This window comes from Rhincodon typus, chromosome 6 (genome assembly GCF_021869965.1).
Source record: "Rhincodon typus isolate 14 chromosome 6, sRhiTyp1.1, whole genome shotgun sequence".
Taxonomy (NCBI): Eukaryota; Metazoa; Chordata; class Chondrichthyes; order Orectolobiformes; family Rhincodontidae; genus Rhincodon; species Rhincodon typus.
This window is the reverse complement of record NC_063337.1, coordinates 84,416,565-84,439,185: the sequence shown is the minus strand read 5'-3', so window position 1 is coordinate 84,439,185 and position 22,621 is coordinate 84,416,565. Positions and strand designations below refer to the sequence as shown.

The 22,621-nt window shown below is 38.1% G+C and overlaps 2 protein-coding genes across 3 annotated transcripts in view; one reads left to right on the top strand and one right to left on the bottom strand.

The window, feature by feature from the left end:
* Positions 1-1,144, bottom strand: part of dis3 (DIS3 exosome endoribonuclease and 3'-5' exoribonuclease) — a 48,371-nt gene extending 47,227 nt beyond the window's left edge. The window contains exon 1 of the mRNA XM_048598406.1: positions 1,112-1,144. Within this exon, the coding sequence (XP_048454363.1) occupies positions 1,112-1,144 (33 nt within the window). The remainder of the gene's footprint in view (positions 1-1,111) is intronic.
* A 2,001-nt stretch (positions 1,145-3,145) lies between these two features.
* pibf1 (progesterone immunomodulatory binding factor 1) overlaps positions 3,146-22,621 on the top strand; it is a 109,221-nt gene continuing 89,745 nt past the window's right edge. For both annotated transcript variants that reach the window (XM_048598042.1, XM_048598041.1), the window contains exons 1-8: positions 3,146-3,439; positions 6,056-6,156; positions 7,750-7,948; positions 11,335-11,454; positions 14,479-14,612; positions 15,637-15,745; positions 17,844-18,025; positions 20,144-20,269. In XM_048598042.1, the coding sequence (XP_048453999.1) occupies positions 3,191-3,439; positions 6,056-6,156; positions 7,750-7,948; positions 11,335-11,454; positions 14,479-14,612; positions 15,637-15,745; positions 17,844-18,025; positions 20,144-20,269 (1,220 nt within the window). In that variant the 5' untranslated portion in view covers positions 3,146-3,190. The remainder of the gene's footprint in view (positions 3,440-6,055; positions 6,157-7,749; positions 7,949-11,334; positions 11,455-14,478; positions 14,613-15,636; positions 15,746-17,843; positions 18,026-20,143; positions 20,270-22,621) is intronic.

The following is a 22,621-nucleotide window of genomic DNA, read 5'->3' as shown; positions in this document are numbered from 1 at the left end:
AGGGTCCAGGCCCGAAACATCAGCTTTCCCGCTCCTCTGATGCTGCTTGGCCTGCTGTGTTCATCCAGCTCTACATCTTGTTATCTAAAAGCTATGCATTTGTTATTGCCAATGCAGACAATAACACACAGGTTAGACATCCACAGTGTTGGGCGCAGGGGCTGGTTTATTGTTCTTTTTGGGGACGTTGCGATCAATTATATTCACACAACAGTTGCAGATGCTGGAAGATCAGTGAAAGATGAATTGCTTACATCTGGACAAGGTCAAGATGGTGCTATTCTGGAGGCAGGCGAGCTTGAGTTACATTCAGTTCTGTAATGAAATAAAGAACTGCCGATGCTGGAAATCGGAAACAAAAACAGAATCTGCTGGATAAACTCGGCAGGTCTGGCAGCATCGGTGGAGAGAAAGCAGGGTTAACATTTCGGATCCAGTGACCCATCTTTGGAACCATTTCAGTCCAATTATCACGCAGATTTTTGCATTGAGTTGGTGTCTGTGTGTGACAGGTACAGACTACCTGTTTAATCTTTGCTTATAAGACAATCTCTCCATTATGGGGTTCATCATAGTGAACCTTCTCTAGTACTGCCCCCAATAAAATAATATATTTTCTCAAAAAAAGCTCACTGACTCCAGATGTGGTCTCACCACCACCTTGTACACTTGTAATAAGACCTCCCTCCTTTTATACTCCAATCCCCTGAAACAAGGTCCAACGTTCTGCTGCACTTGTGAGCTCGCTTTCATGTACAGGTATCTCCAATTCAGTTGCAGCTTTCTGTAGTTTTTCTACATTTAAATAATACTATTCTTTTGTTCTTCCTTCCAAAATGAACAACTTCATATTTTCCCACATTATACACCATTTGCCAATTATTTTGCCCACTTAACTTGTTAATGTCTCTCTGTAAACTGTTTGTATCCCTCTTGCAATCTGCCTTTCTACCTATTTTTGTGTTGTCTGCAAATTTGACTACAATGCATTCACTTCCTTCCTCCAAGTCATTAATATATGTTGTAAACAGTTGCAGTCCCAGCACGAATCCCTGTGGACCCCCACTGGTCTCAGGTTGTCAATGGAAAAACACCGCCTATCCCCACTTACTGTTTCCTGCTCATTAGCCAATTCAATATACATGCCACTATACTATCATCAATACTGTGGGCTCTCATCTTATGACTTAACCATTTCTGAGGTACTTTGTCGAATGCCTTCTGGAAATCCAAATACAACACATCTACTGGTTCCCCTCTATCTGCTTTCGAGACTTGCTCGAAAAAAATCCAAATTAGTCAGACAAGATTTCCCTTTCATGAAACCGTGCTGACTCTGCTTGATTTCATTAATGATTTTCCAAATGTTCTGCTATTACTTCCCTAGTAATTGATTCCAATACTTTTCCAACAATAGATGTCAGGCTACTTACTCGGCTTATAGTTGCCACATTTTGCCTCTCTCCCTCTTTGAATAGGGGTGTCAAATTAGAGTTTTTCAATCCCCTGGTACTTCTCCGGAATTCAAGCCTTCTTTTGGAAAATTACAACCAATGCATCCACTATCTCAGTACTTACCTCTTTTAGGTTCCTAAAACCATTACGACCAGGGTACTTTATTTGACTTTAGCCTCATTAGTTTATATCATACTCCTGCTCTAGTGATGATGATGGTACTTAATTCCTCCCCCATATTCTTTAGTATTAATGGGATGTTTGAGATATTTTCCACCATAAAGACTGATGCAAAATATGTTTAGCTCCTCTGCCATTTCCTTCCCATAACTATCTAACCAAATTAATTTTCTAATGAGCTGATATTCACTTTGATCTCTCTCTTCCTTTTTATGTATTTAAAGAAGCGCATATTGTCAGTTTTTATATTCCTCTCTAGTTTGCCCTCAGAACAGCTTCCTCCTTCCCCAGTACTGGTGCCTATGTCTCATGAATTCAAACCCATTTCTCCCACACCAATCTTTGAGCCACATGTTTACTTCTTTAATCTTGTTGACCCAGGGTCACTTAGTTCATGGCTGAAGTAGTAATCTTAGATTATTACCTTTTTGGTTTTGCTTGTTAATTTGACCCCCAGCTGCTTATATTCTCTCAGCAGAACCTCTTTCTATCTAGATCGTTAGTACTATATGCACCAGGACAACTGAGCCATTCCCCTCCCACTCCAAGTTCCTATGCAGCACAGATGAGATGTCATGAGCCAGAGCCCCAGGCAGACAGCCGTCAGGACTTTCAATCCTGACCACAGAGAATGGTGTCTATTCCCTTGATTATATTATCACTGGTTACGACTGTATTTCTCTGTTCCCCACCTCCCACATGTTCCCCCTTGAATGGCTTCTTGTACTATGGTGTTATGGACAGTTTACTCATCCTCTCTACAGTCCCACTTTCATCTGTACAGGGGACAAGAATATCAATCCTGATAGACACGCTCAAGGTCTGAGGCTCCTGTAACAATGCCTCCTGGATCCTTCTATTTATCTTGATTGTAATCACACCCACCTGTCCCTGACTATTGATTGAATTTGAGATTGTTAAACTTTTTCCCCCATCCATGATGTGTCACAGTGTTTGTAGCTCTAAGTACGGTTTATCAACCCTGAGCCGGAGTTCCTCAAGCAGCCAGCACTTGCTACAGATGTGGTCACTATGAGCCACAGTGAGGATCACCAGCTCCCACACCATGCAGGTTCAACACATCGCCTTGCCCTGCAACTCCATTTTATTCAGTTCTTAATTTGTTCATTTTTAAAATAATTTCCTACCTGTCTTTTGGTTTGTAATCTGTAAAATACTTCCCCTAATAAGCCTTAATTTGAAAGTAATTTATAATAGTCAAATCAGTATCTATTACCAACCAATGAATGTATGGTTCCCCCTTGATGTCACACTTTGTTCTGTGCTTGGCCCCCAATCCTGGGCTTCAATGTATCTTGTTAAAAAGACATCACAAACATTAACCAACCAAAAAAAAACTTCTTGTCCTCTGCACCAAATTCCCAAGCTGCTCCAAAATCCCAGTAATGTACACTTACTTGGGCTGTGCCTCACTTTGGATGTGATCTCTATTTCCTGAGTGTGAGAAGCTTACTGATCGTGCACTTTCTTTGGTTATTATTTAAGATCAAGAGACTTCATCTTGTGTCAAAGCAGATGTTCCAGAGGAAAAACTATGTCTCAGAAGAAGTATAAAGATGATAAAGCCCATGTTTCCAGCTCCTTTGAGTCGGAGGACATCAGTTTAGAAACAACGGTGCCTACAGATGATGTTTCTTCATCAGAAGAGAGAGAAGCTTCCACTAAAGTCACCAAACAGTTAATCGAGAAGAAGGAGCTTCTTCACAACTTGCAGCTCCTAAAAATTGAGTTATCACAGAAAAACCTGATAATTGACAACCTGAAGGTCGAATACCTCACAAAAGTAAGTTCTTCGATATGCTCCTTTCGCTCATGTTTTAAATTACTGCATAAGCAGTTAGAATGTGCTAATTGGTAATATTTGATGTAGTTGTGATAAGTACTGTTTAAGGGGAAGCTAGATTTGTGCAGGAGAGAGAAAAGAACAGAAGGATATACTAATAAGGTTTGATAGCTCTGCGTGGATGGAGGTTCATGTGGACCATAAACACAGAGTGAATATTTAGGCCAAATTACTTGATTTTTCTAGACTGTAAATCTTGCTTCGGCTCATTGAACCTGTATGAAAATATGATAATATTAACTGCAGCTTCACTGATTACGTTAAACTAACAATTTCAAATAATCAGTTGAGCATGTAATGCAACTCATTTAAACTGACTGGAAATGATGTATGTTCAGAAGAAGGGTCCTGACCCAAAACATCAGCTTTCCTGCTCCCCTGATGCTGCCTGACCTGCTACGTTTCTCCAGCACCACACTGTGTTATCTCTTTATGGCCACATTGATGTTCTGTATTAACAGAATTATTTATACATTTTCAGGTTTTATAGCGTACCTTTTCAAAGATACGCTGCATTCATACTGGACTAAAATAACATTATGAAGTTGGTGGCCACTTTGTTAAGCATGGAACACAGTTGATCATGGCTAGTTTGACAGGGATATTTGATACTAAATATTATAGCAATCCTGTAGCCTTGTGTCAGAGTAATTTTCTGCTAAGAGAAAAAAAATGCCACCTTAATTTACTTGAGGTCTACTTTTAAATTTTCAAGGCTGCTTTTTAGTTTTTGATTAACATTTTCATGAACCAATGTGACCCTATTTTAAGATCCCCTACATGCACAATCCTTTGTGAATGCCCTGCACCCTCCTAGGTCTGGACTTTTTGTTGTTACGTAAGAAATAGGAGCAGGAGCAGGCCGTCTGGTCCACCTTTCAATAAGATCATGGCTGATCTTTTCATGGACTCAGCTCCACTTACTCACCCATCACCATTATTTGTTTACTGTTCAAAAATCTATCTATCTTTGCCTTAAAAACATTCAATGAGGTAGTCTCAGCTGTTTCAATGGGTAGGGAATTCCACAGATTCACAACCTTTGGGTGAAGAAATTCTTCCTCAACTTAGTGCTAAATCTGCTCCCCCGTATTTTGAGGCTATGCCCCTAGTTCTAGTTGCAAGTGTTATTTCCATTTACTTCCACTGTTCTGAACTGGTAGCTACGATTCTTTTAGGCAGACCTGTGCACTCAGTATTACTCTGCCTGCTTTTGATTTGCCTTTAAAATTTAAATTTAATCTTTTAAATTTAAAGTAATGTTTGCCCAAAAAATGCCTGCAAGGTTTACGGATCAGTTCTTTCCTGTTAATCCTGGAAAGAGTGAGAGAGAACCAGAATGTGCTACATTGGGAGATAGTAGAGGCCAGAAACTCCTCAGCCTTTTGAAAAGTACCTGGATGAGCACTTGAAGTCCTACAACATTCAAGGTTATGGACCCAAGTGCTGGAAAATGGGATTAGTGTAAATAGGTTGGCGCAGACTCTCCTCGGTTATAGAGGTCTGCAGTTCATAAAAAGGACCTTTGATCCATCTGCACCCATTAAAGACAAGCACCTAACTATTCTAATCCCATTTTCCAATACTTGGCATTGTATGTCTGTGTCTAAGCACTTCTTAAATGTAATGAGAGTTTCTGCCTCTACCAACCTTACAGGCAATGAGTTCCAGATCACCACCACCCTCTGGATGGAAAAATGTTTCTTCACATTCCCTCTGACCCTGCTGCCTTTACCTTGAATCTATGACCCTGGTCACTGATCGTTCCACCAAGGGAATAAATTTCTTCCTGCCTACCTTGTCTGTGCTCCTCAAAATTTCATACATCTCAATCATGTCCTCTTTCAGTCTCCGCTGCTCTTTACTCTGCTGTGCTATATGACTGTATGAAGACCCTGTGGAAAAAGGCGTACATATTTAAAGGTGCAATAGGTGCACTGTTTTTCAGCTCCAATTTCCATGGTTAATATCAGCAGCTGTCAGAAGTAACAGGAGTAACAATAACCATCGTAGTCTTCAGAAGGAAGGGGTGGAGGGCAAAGCACAGCATTGCAGATATGCTGTCACAATACAACCATCCAAATGCGAGGATTCACAGATGCATGGAGAGGGTCTAACAGCAGATATATTGCACTGATGTAAAATGCAATTAGCAGAAAAACAGCAAAGTTTAAATCCACTACTTATCTTCCCAGCATCAATCCTGTGTTTCCAGTACTGTTGCAGCACCACAGGTAATGAGTCTGAGAATGGTGGCCAGCTGGAGTTTCAGATTGGAGATGTTGCAGTGCTTATTTTAGGAGGCACCTTTCTTTCCATATTTTAATTTTTTGACTTCGTCTTTGATTATTTTGCAAGCTGTTTGTGAATTTTCATGCTTCCCCGAATGCTGTAAGGTGACAGTTTTATTGAAAGTGCACACGCTGACCCAAATTTGATGTAACAGCAGTGAATATGGTTGAATCATTTAAAACCTGCAGTAAACATTGTTTTATTCTAACTGAGTTAAACTATCGCATCATTCTTAATTTCTAATGCTGTTTTTCTGTGGCACAGATAGAAGATTTGGAGGAAAGGCTAAATGATTCTCTTCACCAGAAGCAGTTGCTCCAGGTCCGTTTGGAGAACCAGCTGAAAGTTCAGCAGGATGAATCAAGGTATGTCCTCAACGCACATCTGATGTGAAATTTTAAAAATCTGCTATACTAGTATTCAGTTTACCAAACCTTAAATCTGCAGTCCTCTCAGAAAGGATCCCTTTAGGGCAGAAAATAATGTTTCTAATATGGAATTAGTATAGATTTTTTTTGACAAATGACTTAATCAGAATAAATGTAAATGGTTAGTTACTTGACCCTTACTGCTGTGGTAGCAGCTGAACTTGAAGTGTGGAAATAACAATGAGATGGTGGTGAAGTGGTAGTGTTACTGGAGGAGCAATCCAGAGACCAAGGTGAATGCTATTGGGACAGGGGTTCGAATCCTATCATGGAAGCTGGTGTGATTGCAGATAGAATACAACATGGGAAAGTGTGATGTTATGCGCTTTGGTAGGAAGAATAGAGGCGTAGACTATCTTCTAAACTGGGAAAGGCTATGGAAATCTGAAACATAAAGGGAGTTAGGAGTCCTAGTCCAGGATTTTCTTAAGGTTAATGTGCAGGTTCAGTTGGCAGTTAGGAAGGCACATGCAATGTTAGCATTCATTTCAAGAGTGCTTGAATACAAGAACAGAGATATACCACTGAGGCTGTGTAAGGCTCTGGTCAGACCACGTTTGGAATATTGTAAGTAGTTTTGGGCTTCATATCCAAGGAAGAATGTGCAAGCATTGGAGGAGTTCCAGAGGGGGTTTACAAGAATGATCCTGGGCATGAAGAGCATTTCAGATGAGGATTGGTTCAGGTTTTTGGGTTGTATTCGATAGAGTTGAGAAGGACAAAGGAGAATCAGATTAAATCTTGGAGAATTGAGAGAGTGGATAGAGTGGACATGGAGAAGATGTTTACACTATTGGAAGAAAGCTGATGACATGATTTAGTTATCTGATGGCAATATTCAAATTAAATATTAATATCTGTCTACTTTTTGAAATTTTTTTCTCATGAGATGTGGGCATCACTAGCAGCCTGTCCTGACTTGCGCTTGAACTGAATGGTTTGCTAGGCTGTGTGTTTGGCGTCACGTGTAATCCAGACTGGACAAGCCAACAGATTTTCTTCCCTAGAGGACATTAGTGAGCCAGAGGGTTCATTAATGATTGATGACAGCTGTCATGGTCACCATTAAGAAGATTACCATTATTTTCCAGTACTGAGGACACAACCTCAGAGTGAAGGGATGACCCTTTAAACTGAGATGAGGAATTTCTTCAGCCAGAGGGAGTGAATCTGTGGAACTCATTGACACGGTTGGCTGAGGAGGCCAAATCATTGAGTGTATTTAAGGCAAAAATTGAGAAGGGAGAAGGCAGGAGAATGGGATTGAGAAACCTACCAGCTTTGATGGAATGGTGGTGCAGACTCGATGAACCAAATAGCCTAATTCTGCTCCTATATCTTGTGGTGATTTCAGTTTGATTAATAAAGATGGAATCTAAAGGTAATCTCCTTAATAATCCCAGTGCTTTGTGCACTGCTGTAAAAGTCTAGGTGCTTTAGTTCTGACACATTCATGGTAAAACAAAATGCACACTTTTTGTTTTAAAACAAAAAGTTTCTGCTCTTCGGTGTTTTTATCTTGTGGCACAGGAGACGTCAAGATCTACGGAAGCAAGAAATGGAAGCTATTTTAGAGAGACAGAAACAACTTGAAGAGACAAATCAGCAGCTGCAAGAACGAGCAGGTGACATCCGTCGCAGCTTGCGTGATCTGGAATTGACTGAAGAGCAGTACTCCGAGTTGAAAATTGGACCTGAAGACCAGCTTTCCATTCCAGAATATGTAGCTGTAAGTAAAATCTTACTGCCTAGATTTCCCTGTAATTTAATCCTTTGACTGCATAGTACTGTTGAAGAAAATGTTTAAATACTTTAAACTGCTGTTCTGTACAGTTCCAATTCATGAAACTGGAATGAATTTAAATTACGTGGGGAGCATTTAATGATTGGGAAGTAAATAGCATGCATCTAAAAAATATACTGATTCTAATGAAATTGGAAATGTGAAGACCGTTAAGAATGAAAAGGTACTGATAAGTGGGGAAACAATAAAGGCAATATTGGAAAGGATTACATGAAGGACCGGACTTAAGTCTCATAATATACAAAACTGTAAAGGTATTACAAATATATTATGATGCAGAGCAGGAAAAGGATTGAAAAAGAATTTTATCTCTCAGAATTGTAGCAAGGATAGTTGGCTAAATGGTTCTCTTGTGCTGTAATGTTCTTTGATTCCACAAAATTAGAGATTCTTTTTAAGACTTCCTTTTTTTTAATGTACAAATAGCATAACAACATAAAGGTACAGTAAGCCTGCCAACAAATTGATTTCTAAAGTATCTTGGATTATATCCAATTATGTAAGTACTTTGATAGTAGTCCACTTTTTGTGACCCAGAACGAATGGTGCCCGGATTGTTGGAAATCAAAATTACAAACCAAAATGTGTATCAGGACCAAAGGGCAATTCTCCTGCTTCTTCGGATCTTTTGAAAAGTTTCTGGCTCTAAGTTGGAAACTTTGTACAGTTCTGACATTTTACTTGGATAGGTACTCAGGAAATGTTGATCTGATTTGATTAGCCCAATGTCTTGAAAGCCTCCCAACCTGACCTAGTCCTGACCTGATTCACTTGCACACTTCACCCTACCACTTCATCCACCTGCCACCCTAATCACCATTCATCCAAACTTATCATCCACCTGCCATCATATCACCTCACCTACCCAGCAGACTTATTCACCATCTGTCCTAGTCCCTCACCCACTTGCCACCCCAACAACTTAGCCATTCACTCAGGTCGTTACTCACTTATTCACTCATGTAATTATTCATGAACCAACTTCAAAGCCTTATCAAAATCTGGAAGCTAATACCATAAAGCAGAAGTGTGGCTTCTACGCTCATTCTTTTTACTGCTCTCTTCATGGATTCTTGTGCCAAGGGAATTTTTCAGGATCCTGCATTTGTCCAGGAAAGAATATTAACATTGTATTCCGAATAATAATCGGATGATTAGGGCCTATATGTCTCTTTGCTTCATTCGAGGCCTTGGATCTGCTATGATCATTTTTTCCCCACCAGATGGTGCCATGGTATCTTATTTGAAAATCATACTCTCAATTTGAAGTAATTATTCTGCAGAGCATATTCTGTGCATCTTACAGAGTCTAATTTTTAACTGTGTCAAATATTAGTTTTCAGAAGTATGTCATCTCCAATCTAGAATTAGTTGCTTATTTGTCAATTCTTCCATTGCCATGCAGTCTGTGAAAAATGACCATTTGCCTCAGAGTCAAAATGATATACAGCACGGAAACAGACCCCTCGGTCCAACTTGTCCATGCCAACTGCCTCCTCTGGCAGCTCATTCCATATACGCACCACTCTCTGTGTGAAAATGTTGCCCCTTAGGTCCCTTTTAAATCTTCCCCCTCTCACCTTAAACCCGTGCCCCCCGACCCATTCAACAAACAGGTAGAACAGAGATTCTGTAATGTTGGGGCTTTATATGTTAATTCACATTAGGCCACTAAAAATAAATGAAGAGAAGATGTAAGGATTAGTTGCAGAAGTTAGTTTTAGACACAGAAGTGGAAATTTAGAGGTGAGGTATTTAGGGAACATGTTTGACAACAAATGACTTCAGCTTCTGCTACTGGAAGAGCTAGTAGGTGCACGGTCTAGGCAGTAGTTAGGCTAGGTCAGCGTCATAAAATCGGGAAGATTGTAACACTGGAGAATGTTTAAGGCATAGTTTGGGCCAAAACCATGAAGGTACTTGTGGATAAGAACAAGAATCTTTGATTTGATAGAAAAGAGCCTGTGAGGGAACAATCTTTATGTGGGACTGGTTGCATGCAAAGGAATCGGATGATCTAGAATTTCTGGTGGATGAATGCTGACAAGGAAACGTATGTAAAGGGAAAGGAGAAGAATAGAAAGAAAGGAGGAATTGCAATCAAAGCGTGCAACAGAATATGTCTTTGTCATGGAGAGAGGGGAACATGGCCAGTGCAAGTCAAAGACAAGAAGAAGAGACTGAGAGCCAAGCAGAGACTGCAATGGGAAGTGACATTGCCTGAATAATGCTGTGCCCTCACTATGAATTTTATTCACTCCTCAGCCGCTGTTTGGAACTGAGTGTTCACATGTTCATTACTTCAAAAGGAACTTCTGATTCCCTATTTTTTCCATCATAAAAAATAAATAAACTTGCACCTCCCTAACATGACCTATTTCTTTTACATCTTAAGTCACACGTCTGCGAACTCCAGACTTCAGTTCATCTAATAGATCCAATTCAGCGTCCGGCACTACTCACTTTGAATTCTTGGCACCCTGTCCAAAATGCCTTATTTGACATTGTTATCCCATTTAATTGTCTCACTGACCTCACCCCTACCTATCTCTGTGACCCTCTCCATCCCCTTACAATTCTGTTTCTCCAACTCTGGCCCTTTGTCTATTTCAGATGCTCTTTTTGGTTGATCCTCCAAATAACTTTCTGACTGTGCACTTTAGATACTTTTTTAATCCATTAACTGAATCATATAAATACAAATAATTGTCGTTAAATATGTCTTGTGCTGATATTAGAGCTACTTCCATAAGCATGTGGAGTGGTTAGTTATGCTTCCAACTAATTTGTTTAATACAGATCTAACAGAAATGTACTAAAAAATGTCATGAGAAAAATGATAAATCAGTACAACTTAAAATTCTTACTATCTCTGAAACAACTTAAACCAAATTGCAGTTATTGAAACGACATTAAAACATGGCGGTTTATGATATCCTACTATAATATAGTTGTTATTTTCTTAATATTCTGCTATGGTGAAGGAAGGAAAATCAAAGTTTATCTTGTAATTCAATATCAGACTGAGCCCCTGAGGTTTTGATATTGACCGTGCAACACAATCCTTAAGTTTGTGTAATGTGAGACACCATCCTTTGACACTTGACTGATTAATTTTATGCTGCCATCATTTGTTAACTGGTATTTATTTTCATAAATTAAGTGTTAGAAACGACTTTTGTCTATATTCTGGTTCAAACAAGCCAAATTCGTATGTATTTTGTTTCTTGAAGACTGTTAGAAGGGAAAAGAAAACATGGTTTTGTAAATCTAATTTAGTCAATCCTCTTGTCTTCCTTCTTTATTGTTAGTTACGGTTTTATGAAGTCATGCAACCTTTGAAAGAAGAGATTGAGCAACTCCGACAAAAGAAAACCAGTCTTTGGGAGGAGAACAGTAGCCATAAAAATCAACTGAATAGTATGATTGAGGTTGGTAATTTTCAATTTTTTCATATTAAAATGAATATATTATTTTAAGTTTTGATTGCCATTCTTAGCATCCTCATGTTTGTAGTTACCTACTATCTGTATAGTTATATCTGTACAAATTTATTTGATAGCATGGTTGCACAGGCAACAGTTTTATTTAAAGATTTGCACTGTTTACCACACAGCTACTTAATAACAACATTATTTCTACATTCAGATCTGTATATTTATGCAACCTTTTAAAAATCGCTATGTTTTAAATCGGTCGGTGTTACACAATTTAGGCTGGAGCTTTATATTTTGAAAGAAAAGCTTCTCTCATTTTTCTGTGTATTTCCAGGGTACATTTTGTTCTATAGCACCTTTTCTTCCTCTACCAAATGTATGCGGTTTAGTTTTACTCTCTGACTGGCAATCCTCCGACTGTAATCTCTCCTATTTATTCAATTGTTCCTGGAATAGAATTTCTTTCCTGGTAATCTTTTCTAAATGATTGAAGGAGATTAGTTGCTAGTGGATATGGATGGCCTGTAAAGAAGTGGTCATCATAATCGTGCAGTGATTCAACTGATACTGCAGGGGATGTGTGTATCTGATGTTTATTAGCTTCATACAGAACAACATCAGCTACATCCATGAATGAAAATGATTCTTCAGATGAGTAACACACTGCTTGCCTTAGTTGCTGTTAATAGCAATTTCATTTTTTTAAAATACCCCTTGTTTTACTCTGCACTTTGCAACCATGTTGTCTCCTTGAATTGGTAGTGAGAAATACTTTTGATACCCTTTCCCTGCTGCCAGGATATTTACAGTCAAAAATGTTAATATCTCTTTAAAGCTGAAAACACTTGGCACTGTTACTCAATTGGTAATGCAACTTGTGAATGAGTAACAGCACTGTGATTTTATTCCAGTATGTTAAGTTTCTTTGGAAACTGGGTGGGTGGTTCAGGAACAAGAGCAGAAGCTACAGGTGCAGCAGAGCACAAGGCCTCCCTCTGTGCGCCAGCAAAATGTGGTAGATTAGTAAAAGACTAAAGAAACCAAGAACAACCCTAGCCACCTCATAAACCCCTCCCTGTCTCTCTCACTTCATGCACCATCTATGTTAGTCAATGCCTCATCATTTCCCTGTGTGTCTCAACCTTACGTCCATGAAACCTCATACCTGGCAATGCCATCACATGCCCAAAGCACCCTCATACCCTCCCTATCCACCTCTACCACTGTACCAACCTCTGTGTTTCCCCATAGCCTTCATGCCAGCCTGTGCCATTTAAGCCATTGCTTCAAGCTCTCAACCTCTCTGCCAACCTATGCCCAACTATCTCTGTCCTTACAACCCCCTGCCACAAAAAACATTCGTCATGACAATAATTCAGTCAACATAAGAACATTAGGAGCAGGAGCAGGAGTAGGCCATCTGGCCCATCGACCTTACTCCACCATTCAATGAGATCATGGCAGATCTTTTCATGGACTCAGCTCCACTTATCCACCCCTTCACCATAGCGCTTAATTCCTTTACGTTTCAAAACTTTATCTATCTTTGCCTTAAAAATATTCAAGGAGGTAGCCCCAACTACTTAACTGGGCAGGGAATTCCACAGATTCACAACCCTTTGGGTGAAGAAGTTCCTCCTCAACTCAGTCCTAAACCTGCTACCCCTTATTTTGAGGCAATGCCACTTGGCAATAATAGTCCACTTGGCTGTTATTCCTACCAAAATGGATGATGTTACTAGCTTTATTTGAGGGAACGTTTTAACTTAATTAGCTGTTCATCTGAAATCAAAGCAAAGATAGGGTTGTCTGCAGTGTAGGATATTTGAATATTCAAATATTATATCAGCCATGCAGCACCACATAAAAGGTGATGTTGAACAGTGCAACATGAATGGTGGCATCATTTTTAATAGTGGATAACAAAACAATGATGGCACATATCTACATCTCAATGTAATGTGCTACACATTAATTTGCTCTAATCTCTTGTAGCACTAATTTCAAAACGTATAGAGTTTTATGTGGAGGCTTTCAGTTTTCAAAGGTTAAGTAAAGTTGCATTTCAGGCACTTAAGTTTTTATCTGTGCAATTTTTATCTGCAAAGTATTGCAAAACTGGACAGCCCTCTGAAATTTTGTCAATCACTTTTGTTTGGTTTTTCTAGTTACATTATACAAAAAATAAGCTGAGAAATATTTCACCCAGAATATAACCTGTTAAACAAGCCCGAGTACACACTAGAACTGCTAAGTTTTTTTTTTAAACTTTTGGAGCAGATAAATACAGCTGTAATTTCTAAAGAAACGTGTTTTGGGTCTTTAGAAACTCTCTCAACAAGTGACGTCTATCACTGTTCTAAACAATTTGAGTGATTTATATTCAGGGGTACAATTGGCACTAAACATTGCCTCACTATGTAATAACGTAACGCAGGGATGGGGCGAATAACACGAGAAAAGCATGGCAAGTTAAGGCTTTGGAGCTTATAGTGTAAAAGAGCTTTCTTTTGTAGCAGAAGAAAATACGGTTAGTTATGATCAAATGCACTTGATCAATATAAGTTGTTAACATATGATATTACAAAATAATAAAAACACTGTTTCCCTATCAGTAGCTCATCTCTATTTAAATAAAAAGAATTGACTCTTACGTACTGAATTCTGAGCCTGAAGTCTACTGGTTCCAAAAGTTTGTGTATTTTCAGCCTCTGCTTTTACCTCCGTGATCACAAGTGCCTGAAACTGGGCTACTGGCTAGGAGCTATTTACTAATGAGGAAGATGATACATTAATGAGTGTTGATGTGTTTGAAAACTTTGCATTTTAACCATCTCAGCCCTTTTATTAAGTTGCTGAATGCACTTCGATTTTAGAAATCCAATGTACCAGCCTTGAAACCTTTCTGTGGAAAAATGGTCAAAACTCCAAGGAAATTCTTTGGATTTGTGATAGCATGCTCAATGTTCCTGGCACATTTATTCAATACTTAAACATTTCACCATGTGAAATTTTTAGAGCTATGAATCTGAAAGACGAACTCGCTCTGATCTTGAAGTCCGTTGTCAGCGCCTTGCATTGGAGCTAGCAGACACTAAGCAACTTATTCAACAGGCTGACTATAAAAGAGAGAATTATGACCGGGTGAAGCAGTAAGTGCGACTCATTATGGTTCTTATTAGTAGTTGTTATCTGGCAATAGTGAATTTAGTTTGCAAACAAATTTAAGTATGGACTGAAAACCTGAAAGAGAGTAAAGTAACACCCACAAAACTCTCACTGTACCAGCTGCCCCCAAGATAAATTGCACTTCATTTCCCTGAGAGAGATCTGCACTCATGGTTATTTTTGAATATATTTAAAGCGGGGACAGACATTGGATCTCCTCGTGTCTTGTTTGGTAACTTGGTTTGACACCAGATTGGAGTTTTACTCCATGGGGCATTAAAGCAAGTCACGTCATGTGGCCTGCTGAAGGATATCATACCGCTTCGTTTCATGCTAGTTTAAGGCTGGGACCTAGCTCTGGAGTTATACGATCACTTATGCCCTGGCCACCCTTCTTTGGAGGACTGAAATATAAGCCCTGTGTTTATTGACTGTGGTGCATTAGAGGATTTGCTGAAGAGTTTAAATACGGAGGACTTCTAATATTTTGAGTCATTGAACCAAAATAGTTATTTCCGTGAGTTACCTTATTCTTTGTGAACATCTTGCAGGTGAGTAGTTAAAGAGTTAAAGCATCGAATTTGGTTATTTTGGGTCAGAATAGAACAGGAATGAAAAGTTAGTGCTACCTATTGGATATTAATGCCTTTCTGAAATCAAAGCTCGTTCATAGCAATGTAAGTGTTTGGACAATTTGATTTTGAAGTTGAAAATGTTGATACAGAATTTTGCTGTTTTGCATATTGACAATAAACAAGGTTCAACTTGATACACAGGAAATAAGATTAATCGGATTAGATGGTTGCAGCCACAGTATTTGCAATGCTTCTAACATACTATAGATACCTAGTTACAAAAAAGGCTGTGATAAGCTTCATGATATTTAGCCAACACTGTTTTGTTTGCTATCTGGTGATATTTAGGGGTGAGAAATGTGTAAGAGTTAATTTTAACTTGATACATATTAGTTATCGTGTGTCTGGTCATATTCCATGTGATTTGTTTCAGTGAGAGAGATTCTCTGGATCGGGAAGCATCAGAACTCAGGAAAAAACTAGAATTACTTGAAGTCTCGCATAAAACACAAACCAGGGAGAGAAATGACTTGACCAAAGAGGTATGGCCATTGGTATATCATTAGTAACCTTAGAATTAATATTTCTTCTGACTCTTATTGTTTGCTGATTCATTTTATTTTTCAGTTCATGAATTGTCAGGAAATCTAACAGTACCACACTTGTGTGTCAGCATTGACCTCAGTAATAGCATTCTATCCTCTGAGTCAGAAGGTCTTATGATCAAGGCCTGTTCCAGAGACCTGAGCACAAAACCAAAGCTGACATTTTGGTGGAGTACAGAGGGAATGCTGCACTGTCTGCAATGCCATCTTTTGGGTGAGATGTAAACTGATGCTCTATTTCTTCTATCAGGGGAATGTTAAAGGTTCCTCGGAGCTATTCAGAGTTTATCCCAGTGTCCTGCTCAACATTTATTAATAGGCCAACAGGTCCAAAGCTATAAATTAAATATCCAATTGATTCCACCTAAATTTACTAAAAGCCATAAGAAATATCTATGATGAATTAGTAACTGGCTGGAAACCAGTCAAGCAATTTTTACTTCTAAAATTAACATTTATTAATCAGCAAGTATCAGAAAACCATCCAGAATTGTAACTTGTATCTTGCTTTCAAATCATTGAGGTTCTTATATCACAATGTTTTCAGCCAAAATTTTCATCATTCCCACCAAGCTAAAAATACACACTGATACCATTCAGAAAATATTGATATACTAATAAGAAGAAAATTTAAAATTCAGAATTATCATGAAGTTGTTTCTCCTCATTGGCCTTTTGTTTAAAGCCTGGCTTGAGTTGGAAAATTCACCTGTACTTTAGGTGTTGAGGTTTTCCAGCTGCAATGAACAAATTCTTTACTTGTGACAGATTGATCATGAACATTTCAGTTTTCACTCTGTTGCTATAAGATGACGGCACTTGGAATGCATCACAATAATAACGATGATAAAGATCAGGAGTTAAAGCTCATCTCTGTATATTCTGTGTGAGCAAGCTGCCATAATACATGTAATTTTCACACTCTTTCTGGAGTGTATATTATGAAAGCTAAGTCGAAGATTCTCAGGTAACTATCATTTGCAAGTGGTAGATAAAAAATAAAACAGTTTGTTGTTTTTTGCATTCTAAGGTTAATATTGAGTTGTTTTTGTTTCCATCTTGATGAAGGAGCCTTAGCTGTACAAAGTTTTGTTGGAAAATTCTCACAAAGCAATTTGATGCTGACCTGCAACATTGTGGCTGAGCTAGCTTGTTCCAGATCATGGCAAATGACCATCCTTTCAAGTCACACTTGATGGTGGAAAAATGTCTCTTACCATGGTATACTAATAATAGCTTCACAAAAATCTACAATCCATCTGTGGAGGTGGAAAAGACATGAAGGGAAGATATAACTAAAGTATTTGCAACTGAACTAAATGCCACCAATTTACTGACAAAGGTGGAGCAAACAAATTGTAGATAAATATCTGAGATTGAAAGCTTTTAGGGTGGGAAGAAGTCATGAGGATAATAGCTTGTTAAACAAGTTTAGCAAAGTTATTTATTTCATGTATACTGTGTCTAAAGTAAATGTCAGCATTTCTGGAATTTCACACATACTGACACTGTCAGTGGAGCATTCACGAGAATAGTTACGAACTGGAAGAGATGATCTGATATAATTTGAAAATCGCATTTAGGTTTAATTTGCAGTATAATGTAAAATGGCTACACAGAAACGGTGCTATTCTGTGAATTGAGAAAAAAAACTTAACCTGTATGATCATTGCAAACTAAAATCTGATCATATATGTACAACACCACTTTGCATAAAAGCTCAGAAACATGATTTATGGTTTTGATCTTCTATGCTGATCTGAAAAACTTTGTGACTATTTTTGAATTTGATTAAGAAATGCAGTACCTTTTGTGCAAATGTTAATAAGTTACCTGTAACCAATATTTGGTGTAGAATTTGGTGTTTTTCGGAGTCACAATTTGTGTGGAGTTCCAGTTAATAACAACTTTACAAATACTTAGAAAATGTGCACAATTTACAATTTACTTGTCCACTGATAGCTAATCAAATCATTGAAAAAACATGTAGATTTAATGCTGTCCGATCAAAGATGTTTCTTTGTATTTCACACAGGTGGCAGCATTGCAGCAATCTGTTAGTTTATTGCAAAAGGATAAAGAATATTTGAATCGCCAAAATATGGAACTGAATGTTCGCTGCGCCCATGAAGAAGACCGTTTAGAACGCCTTCAAACTCACCTTGAGGAGGCAAAGCGAGCTAGGGAGGAAATGTATGAAAAATATGTGATTTCAAGGTATGTGGGACTGTCTAAGATTCAGATTTTCATATTGAAATAAAGCTTGTGTTTTTTTTTTCAGTTCATTGACCTGACGATGCCATGGATTAAAATGGTTTCAGTGACTTGGGATTACAGATCCCACATTTCCTTCCCTTGTCTAATGCAATTCAGCACTGTCTTCTCCTGAAGAAGCACAAATAATGTTGTTGTTCCAGTTGGAAATTTGGGAAAAGTGGGAAGAGGTCAATGAGTTAGATGATCAGCCAAGATCATAATGAATGATTGCAGGGCCAAGTAACCTACTCCTCCTATTTTCTAGGTATTTATGTTTCAAAAACTGTATGTAGAATTTTTAAACGTTTTGCATCTTTGTCATGGATTTAATCTCTGTTTCACTTCAGTTTTCTTCATTTTGGGAGTAATCGTATTGAAATTTTATGAAGTCTTTGAAACCCAATGAGAGTGTTGATTTTGTGACTGTTAAGCAAATATGTACACCAGTTTAGTAAATTTAGCTGATGTTGGATTGCTAGCAAAAGAAATGAAAAATGATACCAGACCATGTCAAATCAGTCTCAAGTCAGCATGTATTGCATCCTTTTAAGTTGGGAATATGCATGTTCCTACACATGTACAAAAGTTTGAAAACTAGTGCATACTGTTTGCACAGAACTGCCACACGAAGACATGTGACATAGACAGAGATTGTACAATGGTTTTCATAACAAAAAAAGTTTAAATTAATTTGCAGTTTGCAAAAACTCAAAACCACGATGAAAGAATGAATCATGTTTACACTTATCTCATCATCTCTCTCAACACCCATCCAGCTTGTCTGACATCTGGACTTCAATGAGTAAAAAGTTACTTCAGTTAATCGTTGGAAAGATATGTGCTCGGCCCAACTCCAATCCATACTCTTCTCCATAGTCTGAGACTGTTAGCAAACTCAGTGTCTTATTTGACTTGAGCTGAACTTTGAAGCCAATTGCCTCATCATCACCAAAACTACATACTTCCACTTCTTTAATATCATCCATCAATGTCCCTGCCATAATATAGGCAAAATACTACAGATGCTGGAAATCTGAAACATACAGAGAATTCTGGAGAAACTCGGCAGCTCTGGAAGCATCTGTGGAGAGAGAAACAGTGTTAATGTTTTGAGTCTGGTGTGACTTTTTTTTCACAACCCTGCCACGTTCCATCTGCTGTGCATGTATGCATTTGTCACACCCAGACTTAATTATTCAACTGTGATCTTGGCTGACTTCCTTCAACCTTCATAACCCAAACTCATCCAAAATTCTGCTGCCCTTTTCCTAACTGGTGCCAAGTTCTATTCGTTCACCAGCCCTGTGTTCATTAACTCGCATCGGCTTCAGACTCTAAAATCATGCCCTTGTGTCTCCCTATCTCTGTAACAGTCTTTAACTCTACACCCTACTGTCAATCATTTGACAGTCAGCTGTACAGCTGCCAATCATTCTCAGTCAGAATACTGTTTGGAAATATCTCCCTCTTGCTTGTTAAAACCTATCATTTTGACCAAACATTTGGTTTCTTCTTTGGGTCAATGACAGTTTTTTGTCTGATTATGTTCCTAAGAAGACTTTTTACTATGTGTTCTACAAATGCAGATAATTATAAATATCAATGATTTATTTATTGCGCTAAGCATTAATTTACAAGGATTATAAGCTTAGGGACAAGCGTGTCTGATTAGGGGATATGTCCTTTGTGCATCTTATTAGAACGTAGTGCCTTTTATATAGTGCTTAATTTAATTTAAGTTTAAAGCTAAAATAAGAGGAATTTTAATTATTTTGTGACATAAAATATTTACTTAGAAAAATAGATTGGAAATAGTAATGGTTGAATGTAGATGGTGCTCTTAAAATTTGACTACAGTTCCTTTTTGATGAAAATGAGTGGTGTAATATGTGCAAAGTTTGATACAATGTAAAAGCTTTGAAACACATATTAAACAGCAATAAAAGCTGTACTGAATTTGCATTAATATTATTTGCCCTGCTTCATTTCAGCATTTTAATTATTTGTATTATAGATTTGTAGAATTTGCTATTTTACTTTGATACTAAATCTTATAACATATGGAACCTTTTTACAAAGGGACCATTATAAAAACGAATATGAAGAAAAGCTTCGCCATGAACTGGAGCAGATCCGAGTAAAAACAGACCTGGAAATTGAACATCTTCGAAGTGGCTCCAAAGAAATGTATGAGAGGGAAAACAGGTAAAGCACTGTCCACAGTCTGTAAAAGAACCCTTTAAGTAAACTGGAGTTTCTGCTCCTAAACTGCAAAGTTGCAGAAAGAGGCCAATTGAAACAGCAAATCAGAGACAACAGAGAAGGATGAAAGAGTGGCCAATGTTCTCTGACCTAACATACACTATAGAAGATTGCTAGTGTATTAAAAGCACTTTCAAGACATTGATTTCCATAAGAGTTTTGGGAAGGACATCAATCAAAGAACTAGAATTGAGAATTATTTATGCGATACTTGAACCCTTCTTACATGATAGAGTTGCTGGGGAGGTGTGTGGTGTACATGGAAGTAAGACAGTTAGAAGTATGTCAACAAACCTACCAAATGGTTTAACAAGCTTATCTGGTGAATAGGAGCAGTACAGACTAAGAAACACCTCGGGGTTGATTTCAGCTGTGACATTGGAAGGGGTATAATATTTGCTCAGTAAAAATCAGCTAGTCTTCGCTTTTTTGATTCCTGTCCAGCATCAAATTCAGATAGAAGTATGTACATGGATGCTGCATGAGGGCAAAATAAATTTGACTTTGCTCTCCCACAGTGACATGTATTACGGTGTCTCATTTGTCCATGCAGCTGTAAATTCTTCACCAAAAAATTTGAGACAAAATAATTTGTACTAGGTTTGTTTGAACCAGAATGGGCCCTGCCACAAACTTCATTCCAGAACCACTAACTCCAACTTTTCCATAGCTACTGTTTGAGACTTACTAAAGTAGGATACCAGTCTTGATCTTGTTTTTAACCCCAAGATGAAATTTTAACCATATATCCATATTGTCAAGAATGTCGTTTTACTTCTGCCTGTTTAACATGGGAGGGCCTTTAGAACAGCACAGTACAGCACAGCACAACAACAGGTTCTTCAGCCCATGTACGTAAACTCAAAATCAGGTGCAACAAATATGGGAATTGCCATCAACATTCTAACCAGGCAACTGGCCCCAGTTGCCAAACATTTCCTGCTCCTGCTGCACCGTAGCATGCCAGTGAAGCTCTCATCTAGGTCTTTGTCACCTTCATATGATCCCCTGCTTGATATCCCATCCTTTGGGGATAAATTTGTCTTTGTTCTTCATCTATCAACCAATCATTGCTATTGTACATTGTTTCCTGATTTGGCATTGCTTCCAATTTAAAATTATTGCCTGTTTACTTAAACCCTTTAACGGTGTCACAGATATTTAGATTAAAATTTTATATGTCGCTGGTTCATTACTCGGGTGAATGCCTTGATTTATCAGAATCTAAAATTTAAACAAAGCCTGGCAGTTAATCATTACTGTCTGGTGCATTTCCATGGTAACACCTCTACCAATCCAGGTCCACTTGTCAAACCACCAGCACTCTCCTCTCTTGTATAAATGTTGGCTTTTCCCTTCAATTAAATATTTCTTGCGAATTACACTGATGAATTCAAGACTAGAAGCTTCAACTCAAATGTGTGTTTTTTCCAGAAATATTCAGATTCTGTGTTACCAAGATAATCAATGTTGTAACAAAATCTATCTTGAAAATAGAAACTTGGAATCTTAGAAACTGGCTTCTAAAAGTCACATGACTACCCTGAAGGATTCATATTGGGACCGGACTAAACACTTCCAAGCTCAAACAAACTCTTGGACAATGGTTCCCCATTGGAGGGAATCTATTCCTAGCTGATCAGAAACTTGATAGGTTGAGAGCTATCTAAGCTACTTGCTGAGTTAATCACTGAAATCAGGAAGTATGCCTAATCTTTCCTCTCCTCCCTAAGCTGTGCTGTATTAGTATTTTGCCAACAGCCTTAGTATTCAATTAAAGTTGCAATTTCCAACCAATAGATACCAGTTAAAACAAACCAGGAAAAGCTAGGGCTTGTACATTCAAGTGCAAGTTATTTTCTTAACAGTGTGTTGCTTAATTACTGCCAACAGCCTACTGGTTCTGAAAAGTTACCTGTAAAATTGTGGAGTCTTATTCTTCTAGGTTTCAATTCTTTGTAAAATCAAGTAAAATATTTTCCTGGTCACTTTTGTTACTCAATTCCATTGCTCTTCCTTGTTATTTTACTTTTGTAAAATTTAAGCGTTATAGATTTCACGTTTGCTTCACAATGTATGCCTCAGTAAATATTCTTTATCTGATTGTTTGAAGAAACACTCTTGCCCTGTTTTCACATGCCATCAATCTCCTGTTTAAAGTTCCATGTTGTATCAGACCTTCACTACCTGTTAGTTGCAGCTCAGAAGCCCACTAATAATTTAGGCAACAAGGTGCAGGGCTGGATGAACACAGCAGGCCAAGCAGCATCGTAGGAGCAGAAAGGCTGACGTTTC